Source organism: Mitosporidium daphniae, assembly GCF_000760515.2.
Source record: "Mitosporidium daphniae strain UGP3 chromosome Unknown contig-45, whole genome shotgun sequence".
Lineage (NCBI taxonomy): Eukaryota > Fungi > Microsporidia > Mitosporidium > Mitosporidium daphniae.
This window is the reverse complement of record NW_013546334.1, coordinates 1-14253: the sequence shown is the minus strand read 5'-3', so window position 1 is coordinate 14253 and position 14253 is coordinate 1. Positions and strand designations below refer to the sequence as shown.

Here is a 14253-nt window from a genome sequence, read left to right as displayed (position 1 = left end):
ATTTTAAATTAATTTGAAATGGAATTGGGCCTGGTTTTAAATTAATTTTAAATAAAGTTTCAAAAGTCCATTGGTTACAATGAAAATCCAATCATGTGCCTTGGCTATAAATAAATGATGATAGATAAAGTGATCTCAAAAGCTTATTCTGTTTTATGCTGCACATCCCAAAAGAGGAAAAGAAACAATTTCTACAGAAAAATCTCACCCCAGAAGAGAAAAAAATTCGGGACAAAAAGGTGGAGGAGCTTGAGGAGCTAATTAATGCGCCACCAATAAACCCACTTGCCATTCAGGCAAATAAGGCTGTTCAAAAAAGTGGCCATGCTGCAAAAAGTATGCCCACAATGATCGACAAATTTGAAATCCCATGCTTGCTGATCTTTTACTTGATCGTCACTTGGCTATTGGGACATTATAACTTCCATTTCCTGTGGCTTGTAGGTACACTTTCATCGATGGTTGTACTGTATAAAAGGCGTGTCAACCGATTTGCTGAACTTGAACTGTTTGCGTTACGCAGAGAAGCAGCCAAAAATTCGATTTCCTCACATGAGGAGTCTGCGGAATGGATCAATTACATTGTAGGCCGAATTTGGGGAGTATACGAGCCCGTTCTTTCTGCAACCTTGATCGATACTGTCAATGAGGCTCTTGAAGATGCCTGTCCTTCCTTTTTGAGTGCACTTAAACTCACCACCTTTACTCTGGGAAGTGAGCCTCCTGTAATCCTTGGGTTTCGGCGGTACCCGGATACGCCCGACGATGTCATTCATTTCGAAATACGACTGGCATTTGTACCTCGCCGCTCCACAGAGGACGTGATGTATCCTTTGAGACGGGGCGTTGCCCATCGGAAATGGTCGTCTCAAATCGTCCTTGCAGCCCGTTTCGGCTCTTCCTTAGTTGGTGTTGATGTTCCAATTCTAGTGGAAAACATTAGTGTCGAGGTGCATGCAAGGATTCAACTCAAGCTGATGCCTGCTCCTCCGGTCGTTAAAATTGCCCAAATTTCTTTGATGAGCCCTCCAAAGGTAGATTTCGTGCTTAAGCCTTTGAAAAGCCTTGATATCATGGACCTTCCGGGGCTTCATTCGTTTATCAACTCAATGATCGACTCTGTTTCTTCCGAGCTAGCGGTGACTCCAAATTGCATTACCCTCAATGTTGATGAAATCGTTAATGGTGCCATAATTTCAAGCCAAAAGCCGGTTGGGGTTCTTTGTATCGGAATTATTGGTGCTAAAATCCCCAAGACAAATGAATACATGGGCACAGTCGATCCTTTTGTCAGAATCATTGTCAATGGCATTGAAACTGCCCATACCAAAGAGCTTGTTGACCAGCAAGATCCGCTTTGGGGTGAAACATTTTGGATTCTGCTTCCCAATGATAAGTCTCAAGTTAGCTTTCGAGTGATCCACGCTTCCTCTTTAGTTTCCAAAGAGGTTCCCCTTGGCGAGCTCAAACTTGATATCCAAGCCATTTTGAACGATTTTAAAGAGAAAAAAGAAAAGGGAAAAAATGTGGAAAGCTTTTATTTTACCGGATGGGCACCCTATTTTTCCCTTGCTCCTGATAAACCGTCATTGGTAAAGGGAGAGCTCAAGTATTCGGTAGCTTTCTTTCCTACTGTTAGCTGGATCTCTCCAGAGGAAAAAGATCTTGTTGAGCACACCGAGGGCGCAGGAATCATTGATATTGCATTTCATCAGGCCATCGAGTTGACACCAAAAAAATCTACCCACGCAAAGGCAATGAATTTGTATGCCGAGGGCGCAATTGTTCCATCGCATTTGTTTGAAACTTCTGAGGATCACAGTAGCAAGCTGAAGTTGGATTCATTTGCCAATATTCCGTCTTCAGCCTATTTTCGTACTCGCACAAAAAAGAAGACCAACTCGCCAATCTGGTCTCAGAAAATTAAAACCTTCGTTAAAGACGCCTCTTTGTCTTCTTTGTGGATCCAAATCAGAGAAGAACGCGACTTTTCTGGCCCCTCCTTGGTTGGTGAACTTGTCCTTCCTCTTTCCGATACTCTTCTTCAAACAGATACTACGCTCGATGATGACTGGTTCCAGCTTAACAAAAGTTCCAGTGGAAAGGTCCGAATTACCTATACCTGGGATCCGATAACGTCTCTTGAAGATGCAGAATCGTTGGAATTGGAGGCGGTTGGTGGCGAATCTGGATCGCTTTCTCGTACTCCTTCCGTTGGACTTGCACATTTGACTGTTCTTGAAGCAGATGGATTTTCAGCGGCCAACAGCATTGGAAGCAACTTTTACGTTAAGGCATTCCTTGGAGGCCCCAAGGGCTCTTCTGGGGGCACAGAGCCTCTTATTTCAACCCGATCCATTTCACTAAGTGACACCGGTGGAGCACCACCTCGGCTGATTTGGCTAGATGGTGCGTGGGCCTTTATAAAGAACATGGATGGCACCTTCACATTTGAGCTTTTTGAATCCGGATCAAAAGCCTTTTTATCCGCTGCAAAGGGAAGAAGTGACGGTGGTTCAAAGAGCGGTGACCTGCTTTTGGCGTCTTGTAGCCTGAAAATTGAAGACGTTATGAACGATCCAGCTGTGTATTTAAACCATTGGCTCACTTTGAAGACGCTGGAATCCGCAGACTACTGTCGACTTCGTATTGAATTGGCCTACTGGCCCGTGCTTCGCCCAGAGTTACCGATCATGCCGACTCATTCTGTTGGAATTTTGCGGGTCAAAATATTGAGAACCTCCGGATTTGTTGATTCTGGAGATCCGATCAGACCATCTACTCTTGTTAACGTAATGAAACTCGTTGGTGGCAGTGCAGCATCCGAAAGTGTCATTGAGGAGCTTATTTCTTCGGGAGCCAAAAAGCTTTCATCATCATCTAAGCAGCTTGAATGGAAAGAGTCCTTTGAATGGATTGTTGTTGACTCTCAAAACTCTGCGCTTTCTTTGTCTCTCAATTGCGTGTCCAAGAAGGCCAAAAAATACACAAGTCGACCAGATCTTGGCAGTGTTCGCATACCTATTGTCGATATCATTTCCAAGCAAAATTCTGCTGCCCCCGCAAAGAAAGATAACTCTGCAGGCGTCACAACGGAAATCGGTGAAGTTTGGCCTTTTTCGACCTTTGATCCCAACTTTTTCGACCCCTCATCTTCGGTGCCTGGAATTTGTTTGGAAATTAACTATAGGCCTTTGGATATCGACTATTGCAAAAATGCAAGTACCACCGAACTACTCAATGAGCTTTTGTCCTTCGTATCTTCAGAAGAGGTTCCCGGCTATATTGTGTTGAGAATACAATCGGCTGCCAATCTTAAAGCCGTCGATTCCGGGGGAACCTCCGATCCATTCTCGCTTATCAAGCTCAATGGCATCGAGTTGGGAAAGACTTCAGTGATAAAAAAGAGCCTAAATCCAGAATGGAACGAACGATTTGTCCTTCCAGTTCGGTCATTAAGATATTCCATCCTTGGCTTTGAAGTTTTCGATTGGAATCGAGTTGATTCGATTGTTCATCTTGGCACCATTTCTATGCCATTGTTACAAATGATTTTTGAGAGCACGTTCAAGAAGAATCAGCCATCGGGAAATGCACAGGCAATTTATCGTGACATTGCTCCCGACGCTGTTTCAGATTCAATGCTTGCTGATTTTACGGCAACCCTGGGCGATACAACCTCTGGCACAATATTCCTTCACGTGGCGTTTGTTGAAAATGCTGCCGAGTTTAAAGGGCTAACAGAGCATCTTGATTCCTCTGGTGGCCTGATGACATCCACCAAAGGGTTCTTCAAGGGTGTCGGAAGCGTTTTTGTGGGCGCCACTGCTACCGTTGCGTTTGCCCCTATGGCTGGGGGAAAATTCTTGGCTAAAAAAGGCCTTGGTCTATTTTCGCGGCATGGGAAGCACAGTTCAGATGCACCGGCCACCACTAACCAAGTGGCTTTTGCTGATAATCCAGTGATTTCCAAAGTCAACATCCAACTCAAGGGACTTGTCTTTGGCAAGAACGTTTCCGATCAAGCTAAAGAGTTCTATGTCAAAGCACGAGGCCAAGGATCTATTCTCGGAAAATCGCAGCGTCAATCGATCGCCTCAACCGACTCCGCGACAGAGTCACCAATCAAGGATATCCCGACCACTCATTTTGACCTTGCTATTAGGGAAGGGCATAACGAACCAATCGTATTCTACACCAAACTACTGTTAAATGGTGATGATGAGGAGGAAAATGATGACCTTGTTAAGGCTGGGCCAAGATTTGTTTTCTCGCCCGCTGATATTACTTTGGCCCCGGAAGATAAGGAAGCCTATGTCTGGTTGCAGGACATCGACCACTCCGACTCATCAGACGCAGGTGGCACAGCCTCGTCAAAGGAGCGTCGTGCTGAAGCCTCAAAAAGCGTCTATTTCGAAACCCTTTTGCAAAAGGAGGACATGTTTAAAAAATTCAAGTCCAACATCATTACAAGCCGCAACTTGCCTGAATCGTCAAAATCAACGGACGCGTCCTATCTTTCTCTATTGATTTCAAAAATTAATTAAAAATAAAACTATTTTATTAAGCAATCACAATGCCCATGTTATCTCCTTTGTCTTGTTCGTCTATTTTGAAGTATAGGCCCCAAGTTCAGTGTTTAGATCTCAATTCGCTGCCTCCATCTCTGTTGGGGCTCGATGTGCAGGCAGATCACTTCTGCTCTGCCCATGTTCCTTTGAAATATTTTTCTCTTTTTAAGCTGAAAAGGAATGAATATGCGGGATTGTTCTTTTTCGCAGCTGATTCCGCAATCCCGCGCTTCTTTTGCATCGCAAAGCTAAACTATTATGGCGGCGAAACGTCTATAGATGCTAACGAAGAAAAATTGTACCTGCTTAATTGTAGACCGGCCAGTGTCTTTTTGAGCGATGGAAAGCTCGAATTGGGGCCTTCAAGTGCCATTGAAAAAGACGTGCTTCGCACTGCAAAATATTGTGCCGCGATCTTCCCTTCATTTCTTTGGAAATCGGTCCCCTCTTATTTCTCTAGGATATTGATATCTACCCCTCGTCCCGCGACAATGTATCTTCCTGATCTTGTAATTGCTGACCGATTCCAGGAGGTTTTGTTGGAAAAAATAAGATCGCTTTTAATTTCAAGGGATGCTCCGCCTGTTTTTAAAGGAGAAATTCTTGAAATCTCGCATCATTTGAAGACTTATCAAGTGGAAGTGCTTTCTATCCTCCCTAACTGCATGGCTTTAACAGCATCGCACTGCAACTACTCAAAAGACTTGCAGAAAGAACTGGTTATGCTGCTTGAATTTATTAATACCAACGGCTTGTTCTTTTATTCATTTCCAAAATCCGTGGTCATTTTTGAGCAAGAGCCTAATTTGCAAAATTTACCGTACGCAAAAGGCGATGCTTGCATTGCTTCTGGAGTATCCAGGGATTCGTTTGCTGCTTTTCTCAACTCTATCAAACTGGCTCTATTTGCAGATAATCCAATAGGGCTGAAAACCAAGGTTTTTTGCATCGAGGGCCATCCTGGATCTGGTAAACGTTTACTGTTGCGAAACCTTGTGAAGGAACTTCCAATTCCTTTTGTTGTGTCCGTTAATTGCACAAGCTGGACCGCTTTGGAAGAGCTCGACGATGTGAACAAATCTTTGGAGTCCGTTCTGAAGCAAGTGATAGCAAACACACCATCAATTGTTAAGATGGTGAATTTTTCGCCAAAAGTAAACTCAAATATTTTGGTTTGCTTCCGAGAGAAATTTGTTGAAAAAATCCAAAAGATTCCAGGCGCTATTCTTTTGTTTATTGGCGGATTCTCTGATTTCGATATCCTTACCAGAGACGGTACAGTGGTCGATACTCTTTCATGCTGCCAATTGGCAACATATTCTCAAAGGCTGTCGATTTGTGAAAATCTACTCGCTCCCCGAAAAAAAGAAATCGTTTGCAAATACCTTGCCGGTAAAACTCACGGGTATTTATACAAAGACCTGTGTAAAGTGATTGAGCTTGCATTTGGCTCTTATTGTGGCCAGGGACTTTCAAATGGAACTTTGGCCGAAGAGTTCTCATCGCTATCTATTGATGCCTGTTGCGATCTTTCTAAAATCGATGAAGCTCTTCGACATATTCCTCCTTCTTTAAGTCATGAGGTTTGAGGCTTTGTATTTTACTTCCTAGTGGGCTATATTTATGCCAAAAGTTTCCTGGGATGACATTGGCGGAAAGGAACATGTGAAGCAGCTTTTAAAGGAGGCCGTGGAATGGCCAATGAAGGTATTAAATTTTCATTTTGATCCTTCAAGTTTCCCGAGCGATTCACTCGATTTAACCTTCGACCGCCTAAAGGCATTTTACTGTATGGCCCGCCTGGGAATAGCAAAACCCTCCTTGCAAAGGCACTTGCCACTGAATGTAAATTCAATTTTATTGCAATCAAAGGCCCCCAGGTATAGTCGTTCTCCAATCCTGAATCTAGTTATTGAACAAATGGGTTGGAGAGTCTGAAAAGGCCCTGAAGCGAGTTTTTAAAATCGCAAGGGAACATGCACCGACAATTTTATTTTTCGTACGTGTCACCAAAATAATCGAACTGTAGGATGAAATCGACGCGATTGGCGGAAGAAGGGGAGTTGATGGCTCTTCCTCGTCATCCGGTACCGGGGATAGGCTGTTGACTCAACTGCTGATTGAGCTTGATGGATTTGATCCGCTGTTGAACGTGGTCTTTGTGGCTGCCACGAATCGGCCAGATATTTTGGTACTGTTGAGAACTTTGCTTACGCTAGGATCCTGCTCTTGTTCGTCCTGGAAGAATCGATAGGCATATATTTGTGGATCTGCCTGATTTTGAGGAGCGGGTTCTAATTCTCCAAATACAAGCCAAAAGAATGCCTTTTGAGGATGAAAAAATATGCACCGAGCTTGCAGACGCTACTGACGGGTATTCTGCAGCTGAGCTGGTTGCGCTTTGCCAACGCGCCGGGATCGTTGGCTTGGAGAGCGATATTTTCTGCAAAAAGGTGCAATTTTTGGTCTTTATTTGTTCAGATAACCCGAGAGCATTTTGCCTGTGCGCTTAAAATAGTGCCTGCCCTAACAGATCCAAATCTACGTGAATTTTATCGCAACTATCGATTTTCATCGTTGTTCTAACCACGACATTACAGGATGTTTATTTCCTTTACATACATACCCTGGTTTTTGGTCAAGATTTGATTTGATGATTCCCAAGCTCAATGGTAAACTGGTCGATTTCATATTCCTTGAGACATTGTTTTATCTTTTCGTGAATCCGTGAGTATGCGTCTATAGAAAACTCGGAAAGTGTGAGGGCCACTGAGGCAATGTATTGGTTTTCTTTGAGCTGCCAAATTTTTAAAGAATACACCGATGATACCTCTGCATGCGAACTTATGTCAGCAAGAATTTTGTGCTTTGCTTCCGAAGACGGGAATTGAGAGGCCTGCATCAAAATGTAAAACGAAGACTTTAAAAGAGGCCATGTGGCAACGATAATCAAGATGGAAAGAATAAATGATGAGATCGGGTCGATCCAATAGTAGCCGGTGTTCTTAATTAGCCAAGTAGACAAAAGAACCACGATAGATCCCAAAGTATCGGCAAGCACATGCAGAAACATTCCTTGGAATATCATGTTATAAGAGAGCGTGTGTGCATTGGATGTTTTTCCAGACTCCAAATCTTGCGATTTCCGTTTTTTGTCTGCAGAAAATAGCGCTGGTTTACATCGCACAGCAAGGGAGGAATTGGAAAGGGCCGAAATATGGTTATGAAAATGCCCATTTTCTGGTTGGCTGCAAGCATGAAGATTATCATTGTGGTCACGAAGCTGAGGGCGAGGGCGAGCCTGATGATGATGGTGATGCATCAAAGGCGAATTGTTGAAAGCATACAATCCGATAAGGTTTACCACAAGCCCAAGAAAAGAGACAATCATTACTGTGGTCGTTTGGATCACAGGTGGCTTGCTGAATCTATTTAGCGCCTCCACCGCGACAGAAAAGGAAATGAAAATAAGGATAAGGGCATTAACAAACCCGGCGACTGTCTCGGTCCTTGAAAAGCCAAATGGAAACACCACCGTTGGTGGCCATTTCGATAAAATCACGACAAATAAATTTGCAAACAGAACAACTGCATCCAGCAACATATGAAGGCCATCACCTAGTAGCGATAACGAGCCACAAGACCAGCCGGTAACCACCTCAAAAAAGGTAAATACCATGTTTATGCAGGCGAACCAAAATAAACCTCTTGTTGTATCGTCTTTTAATAGCGGAGATATCCAGCTATCATAGATGGGAAACATCATTATATACAGCCTTGAAGAGAATTTCATTGTGGACCGAATTTTAATAAAGCCCAATTTTTATTTATTTAATTTTATTGATTTTATTTATTTATTCCATTTGATTTTACTTTGCAATTCCGATTTTTAATTCTGTAACTTCATTTCAAAAGTGCAGCGATCACATCTGCATGGATTGGATCAAAAGCCAATCCATCAACAAACATTGCAGAGCCATTTCTTGGATCAACCGCGCCTGCATCAACGATTGCTTTTAGGATGCTTCGCTCTGCGTCGACGCAGAGGATCTCTTTTGTTTGCGATATAAGTAATGAAAGGGCATATCCTCCCCAATTGGAAACACCTGCAAGGATCAGCTCGTCACACGAGGTTCTACATGCTATTTTATCAATATTCGGAATCTTGCATATTGAGCTATCAAGAAGGGAGTCCAGAATCTTGGCACATCCAAGCTCATTCCCACCGTCTGCTATGGCCACTTTCGGGATATTGATCTTGTCAAGTGTCTCGAAGAAAACATAAGAATAACCTTCATTTGCTGTTGTGTCAAGTCCGTTCATTCTATATAATCGCCCATCAGAATAAGAGGGACCCACGTGTTCTATTGAAATCATACAATCGACATTGTATTTTCTGCACAGGGCTTCGCTTTTCATGCGGGCTTTTTCAGGATCGTTGACTTCTTTGTGGAAAACTTCAATGGGAAAGGATGCCGAGTTTAAATAGCATTGATCAGAGGCTTTTATTCCAGCTGCCAACACATCATGACAGTAGTCATCAGCTACGAAAATCGCCCTTTTACCAAGAAAAGAAAGAGCCCTTGCCAGGGCAATTGCCCCCGGAGGACCATCTGTTTCTTGGGGTGGTATGTTAAATCCGGTCAAAATGGCAATCGAATTACAACGTTGAATCAAGCTAGCGCTTCTCTGTAAAGACCCGCAAACGATTGGAAACAAGGTTTCGAGTCCCCTCTTTCCAATGTCTCTATGGATTGCTTGCTCCAGCTCACCAGAGTTAATCATCGTATGATTGATTAGGCGAGTAAAATTTACAGGTTCATGAATATTTAAATTAATTAATTAAGTGGCGCTTGCCGTTCGAATAGACTGCAGTCTCGTTTCAAACAAGTCTTGCATGCTTTCAAATTGCACGTCTGATCTGTAAGACTTTCTGTTGCTCAGATTTAAAACATGAGGATCCTGAGAATCTGTTCCAGTGTAAGCCACCAAAAACGGGCTGTTTTTACAAAAAGATCCGGTCAACAGGTTTCCGGCACCGAGTTTCCGGTCGAAAATCAAAGTCGAGGCAACAAGGGTGTCCCAGATCTTCAAATGCTTATCAAAGGAGCTTGTCAGTAAAAGGCCTGGTATCAGCGGATGATAATCAATCGACGATATCGGTTTGGAATGGGCCTCAACCGTGCTAAGCGGCTCTGTAGATCTTCGATCAATCAGATATACCGTTCCATTCTCATCAGCCACAGCCAATAAATTCGCATCAAATGGGTTCCATTTGACCACCTCGCCATCGCTTTGCAAAGCAATTGATAAAGAAGAGGAAGGATCCCGCATGTCAACGATTTTTACGCTCTTATCAAATGACGTGCTTGCTATAATTGGGGCATCAAATGGCGAAAACGATGCGCAAGATACCTGGAAGTTATGCAAAAATAAGAACCTTATCAGAATGGTGGTTGAAAGATCGAATCGCCTTTTCCGGGCCATTGATATCCCACAGTTTGATGGTGGTGTCGCTGGATGCACTTGCTATCAAGTTCCTAACATGTCACGATGCAAATGCAAACCTCGTTATGGCATTCCAACTGATGCTCATGATTGAGCCCGTATGGAACCAAGGATCAACCAAAGCCTTCTTTTTAGTGGATAGTTTTTTTGATCCCTCTTTATGAGGTCCTTTATCGCCAGAACTTCCCAACATCACATAGGGATAGACAGGATCAATTATATCCAGATCCCAGATTTCAATGGTCGGGTCAAAAGAGCCAACCGCAACAAGATTACCTTTCATGGCGGTTAATTAAAAAATGCATACCGTGACTGGAGTCTCTGCCGGTAGCATAATCAGCCCATTCCAGACATAACGGGAATGTGGGAAGCATAATGTCATGGTGGACATACAGATTATCTTCGGACTCCTCATAGACATAAAACTCCAGCTGTGCAATATCATCATCCTCGGGCACTCTGGCGGTGACTAGAAGATAATCCGTCGGGCGAATAGTGAGATCATCCATATCCTCTTCCTCGTCAAAATAATCATCGAAATCATCGGCCCCAGAGGTATCCTGGTTGGCGCTTTTGGAAGATTTAAGCAAGTATGGATCGTCCCTGGGCGAAAGAAGAGAAAGCGTGTTCATGTCAGCAAATATCCTTTCAAAGTCTGCCTTTGTTGGGGACACATTTTCGTCTTCTGCAGAGAGAAGGCTCATCGAGCTTTCTGGGTAATCCTTCAGGTTGTATTTTTTAATAATCGATTCTTCCGTATCGATTTCGCCGTCGATGTCAATATGCTCCTTAGTGGAGGCCATTTCCATGCTATCTAAAATGCAGGCTTCAGATTCGGAATTTGAGCAATCATCAGATGAAGAAACAGAATGCCTAACAAAATCAACGGAGCTGGGAGAAACAAAGTGGGCATGGTCATCAATAATTTTTTTGGCCTCTTCTTCGGTGATTTTGAGGCGCACAGGCACAGGTCGAACACACTCTCTATTGACCCAACATAATGCGCTTAGCATATTTAAAAAATAGAAAATTTGCACTTAAATTTTAATTTGAATCTGAGGCATCGACTTTATTAGTGCAGAACGGTTGCCGGCTCAATTTATCGCCAACGAGTCGAAGAAAAGACAATGATCGTGCTGTGGTAAAATCAATGCGTGTTTAGGTTTTTTTCCGTACCGGGGTTTGCAGATTTGCATGCGCAGGCTTTCGAGAGACCGATTTCTTCTTCTGGCCGGGAACATTTGTCGAGGCTTCTGAATATTTTAGTTTGGCCTCTTCAGCCATTTGCTGGGCCCGCACAACAATGTCATCTTGTTCTGGCGCTTTTGTGTATTCTGGGTTGGGCAAAGCAACATTGGGTGCAATCGGCCCACCATTGATCGTGGCCGTCTGCTGTCGTCGAAGCACCACATGTTTTGAGGGATCGTTGCTCGAGCTTTCACGCGACAAATCCAATTTAAATGCCTTTTGCGTTGACCTTGGTCTTTGGAAAATTTCTGGGCCCATCTTTTCGGCCCTCATTGAGGCGGTGTCTTTGCCAGGTGGGAGCTTCTGAGTAAGCTCTTCAACAAAAGCAAGGAAATACTCGTCTACACCAAGGATCATAACAACAATAAAAAATACCTTCTTCAACTGTGCCCTCCAAGATGTCATTCTTCACCTTCAATGAAGGTGGCATCAGAGGAAAGGTCTGAATAGGCGCATATTCGATGATGGGGATACATCCCTCCTTATTTATGGCCTTGCCATTTACAAGAGAATAGAATCGATTTAGATGGCCCGAAGATTGGAAAGAAAGAAATACCGCAGATGAAAAAGAGGCAGCTGAAGTTTTGGATTTACTTGGCGTTCCAACGCCATAGGAAATCGCTGTGGTGTTCAGGATTGCACTGGCCTCCTTATCAAGGGTCTGATTCAAGAATGCCAGAAAATCGTCGTGCGAAAGCGAAGACGGTAATCTCCGTATGCAAATCCTTAATCTCTCCATCGACTGGTTTGAAGGTGGATTGGGGGGTGAAGGGGAGGGAGCAGTGCACTGCAAAGCTGATGACATAGGCAGACGAGCAAAGCAAGTGAAAAAAGTTTGTAATTTTAACTTTTTTATGGCAATCGAGTTTGAATGGGCAAGTGTTCATCTTTGTTATGTTTAGGCATTCAAATTTCGGCAGCCGGCCATTCCATCCCCTCCCAGGCTGGTAGGTGCTACCACATTGGCTGCTTTAAGGGCTTTTTGCAACTTTCTGGCCGTTGATCGCATCAATAATCTTCTTTTCTTCAAGGGTCAAGACAACACAACGGTCCGCTGGCTCCCATGCTCCACCGTGTATAGTCTTTTCTCAAAAAATGCCATGTCAGATTCAGAGGTCGCTTCTAACGCCATAGCTACCCAAATGGACGATATTCGATACATTGATGTTGTTTACCGGAAGTGCGGGAGCTTTTTATTGGTTGCAGGCCGAACTGAAATTGTTTTGTATGCTATAAAAGATCCCAACACCGGCCACCCTGAAAGTGTAGCAACGCTATGTTTGGCCAAAAATATTAAACAGCTCCGCGTCTTTTCAAGTTCGCTCTGCAATAGCATTGCCACCGTTTCTTACGAGGACCATTCTATTGATATGTTGTCGTTTCTTGAGCAATCCAATACTCTTGAGCTTATTTCGATACCTTTTGAGCACAAAATGACATCCAAAATTATAGATGGATGGTATGTTGAGGATGACAACAAAATGCTAATCTTTTCTCCCAATGACAATGCACTTGTTTCATATGACATTGAGGAGAAAACCTTTACGGGTGTTTCCAAGCTTTCTTCCTTTGCATCTGAGCTAACATATTTCCAAGTAATTGAAAAATTTTCTTCTTGCCATTTTCTTGCTTGCATTGAGACGGTTGCGAAGAAAAGATCGCTGATTGTCATTGATACCAATGAAAATAGCATCAAACCCTTTGAGGATCCCACATTTTCTCTGGATATTCCAGAAAGCCAGCCTCCTTACTTTCATTGTGTCTCAATACCTGCTATTGCGACAGAAAATGGGCTTGAAGGGCTAGCCGTTTCAATTTTACTGTCAAGCTGTTCACCTGATTTATGTATCTTATATTTCAATAAGCAGACCAATTCTATTTCTGTTTCCATTCCAAGTGAAGACGAAGATTTAGCTACTCTTCCTATGCTTCCAAATGAGAAGCAATCCCCACTTGAGGACGAATATGATACATTTTGCACAGGTATCTCTGTTAGTTATTGCTGCCCCTGGACTTTTTCTTTCAATTCTTCTAATGAAGTGGGGGAGGCAAAGCCCAAAAAGCACCCATTCCTATTCTTGCTGAATTCAATTGGCTGGATTGTTGGATATTCATTTCTCTTTCCAGAGGGTCTGTCCGTTCCGATGATTGATACCCCGTTAAGAACCTTACCGATTCACAACATGGATTCCAATGAAAAACTTTCGTCTTTGCCAGAGAGTCCCCTTGAGGCAAAGAAACCTGAAAGTATACCGGAAGAAATCAAAGAGACTTTACGGGAGGGCCAACTAAACCAAAGATTAGGGGTTAAACTGGCTGCTAAAATGTCACCAGACACTTTTGAAATAGAACCTACCACATCGGGACCTGTTCAATCATTTGGAGCTGAAAATGATAGATTTGGCATGGAGTCGCTGGTATTATGAACCATTTTGTTAATTTTAGGATATTCCAAAAGACTCTTCTATTCATAAGATATTGGATCCAATTTCTCATGAAATCAAGGATGTATTGGACCTTTCAAGTGCATCTCTCTCGCTTTTAAAAAACTCTGCTATTCATAGTTACGAAATTGGACATAACGACCTTTCTTCGCTCACATCGAGCATATCGGAAAAGATTTCAATCTTAAATGATGGCCTAAAAGATGTAAAGCCGCTGATTTTGTTGGTTGCCGATCTGCAGCAGTTTAAAGACCTTTCAATTGACGAGTTAGTCCGCATTAAAGACAATTTTTCTACAACTGCCCCTGTTGAGGCCTTGGTCGCGCAACAATACACAACCTGTTCGGAGAAACTATCAAAGCTTGAACGGAAAATCGAAAAGTTGGAAAGAAAACTTCAAGTGTTAAATCCTGAAACTACAGAGCCCATCAGTCTCGCCTGGCAGCACAGAATCCAGCAATTAGAACATCAAACTGAATCGA

General features: G+C 43.1%; 8 protein-coding genes across 8 annotated transcripts; 4 read left to right on the top strand and 4 right to left on the bottom strand.

The window, feature by feature from the left end:
* Window positions 1-155: 155 nt before the first annotated feature.
* DI09_45p80 (lipid binding protein) lies at window positions 156-4547 on the top strand (the record flags this gene model as incomplete). The annotated part of the gene is made up of 1 exon (XM_013382072.1): window positions 156-4547. One exon carries the CDS (start codon window positions 156-158, stop codon window positions 4545-4547), a length of 4392 nt encoding a protein of 1463 aa, XP_013237526.1.
* A 515-nt stretch (window positions 4548-5062) lies between these two features.
* On the top strand, window positions 5063-6160 carry DI09_45p70 (uncharacterized protein; the record flags this gene model as incomplete). The annotated part of the gene is made up of 3 exons (XM_013382071.1): window positions 5063-5707; window positions 5783-5963; window positions 5991-6160. The coding sequence occupies 3 exons, from the start codon at window positions 5063-5065 to the stop codon at window positions 6158-6160; spliced, it is 996 nt and encodes a 331-aa protein (XP_013237525.1).
* Window positions 6161-6194: 34 nt separating this feature from the next.
* DI09_45p60 (uncharacterized protein) lies at window positions 6195-7084 on the top strand (the record flags this gene model as incomplete). The annotated part of the gene is made up of 5 exons (XM_013382070.1): window positions 6195-6278; window positions 6308-6451; window positions 6481-6570; window positions 6601-6762; window positions 6791-7084. 5 exons carry the CDS (start codon window positions 6195-6197, stop codon window positions 7082-7084), a joined length of 774 nt encoding a protein of 257 aa, XP_013237524.1.
* Window positions 7085-7209: 125 nt separating this feature from the next.
* Window positions 7210-8250, bottom strand: DI09_45p50 (putative metal tolerance protein C2; the record flags this gene model as incomplete). Its single annotated transcript, XM_013382069.1, has 1 exon — window positions 7210-8250. One exon carries the CDS (start codon window positions 8248-8250, stop codon window positions 7210-7212), a length of 1041 nt encoding a protein of 346 aa, XP_013237523.1.
* A 224-nt stretch (window positions 8251-8474) lies between these two features.
* Window positions 8475-9356, bottom strand: DI09_45p40 (uncharacterized protein; the record flags this gene model as incomplete). The annotated part of the gene is made up of 1 exon (XM_013382068.1): window positions 8475-9356. The coding sequence occupies one exon, from the start codon at window positions 9354-9356 to the stop codon at window positions 8475-8477; it is 882 nt and encodes a 293-aa protein (XP_013237522.1).
* A 57-nt stretch (window positions 9357-9413) lies between these two features.
* DI09_45p30 (uncharacterized protein) lies at window positions 9414-11092 on the bottom strand (the record flags this gene model as incomplete). Its single annotated transcript, XM_013382067.1, has 3 exons — window positions 9414-10011; window positions 10139-10355; window positions 10393-11092. The coding sequence occupies 3 exons, from the start codon at window positions 11090-11092 to the stop codon at window positions 9414-9416; spliced, it is 1515 nt and encodes a 504-aa protein (XP_013237521.1).
* Window positions 11093-11237: 145 nt separating this feature from the next.
* Window positions 11238-12132, bottom strand: DI09_45p20 (uncharacterized protein; the record flags this gene model as incomplete). Its single annotated transcript, XM_013382066.1, has 2 exons — window positions 11238-11641; window positions 11703-12132. The coding sequence occupies 2 exons, from the start codon at window positions 12130-12132 to the stop codon at window positions 11238-11240; spliced, it is 834 nt and encodes a 277-aa protein (XP_013237520.1).
* A 295-nt stretch (window positions 12133-12427) lies between these two features.
* Window positions 12428-14253, top strand: DI09_45p10 (uncharacterized protein; the record flags this gene model as incomplete). Its single annotated transcript, XM_013382065.1, has 2 exons — window positions 12428-13744; window positions 13803-14253. Coding segments are annotated over 2 exons (1768 nt in total), but the record flags the coding sequence as incomplete, so codon positions are not given.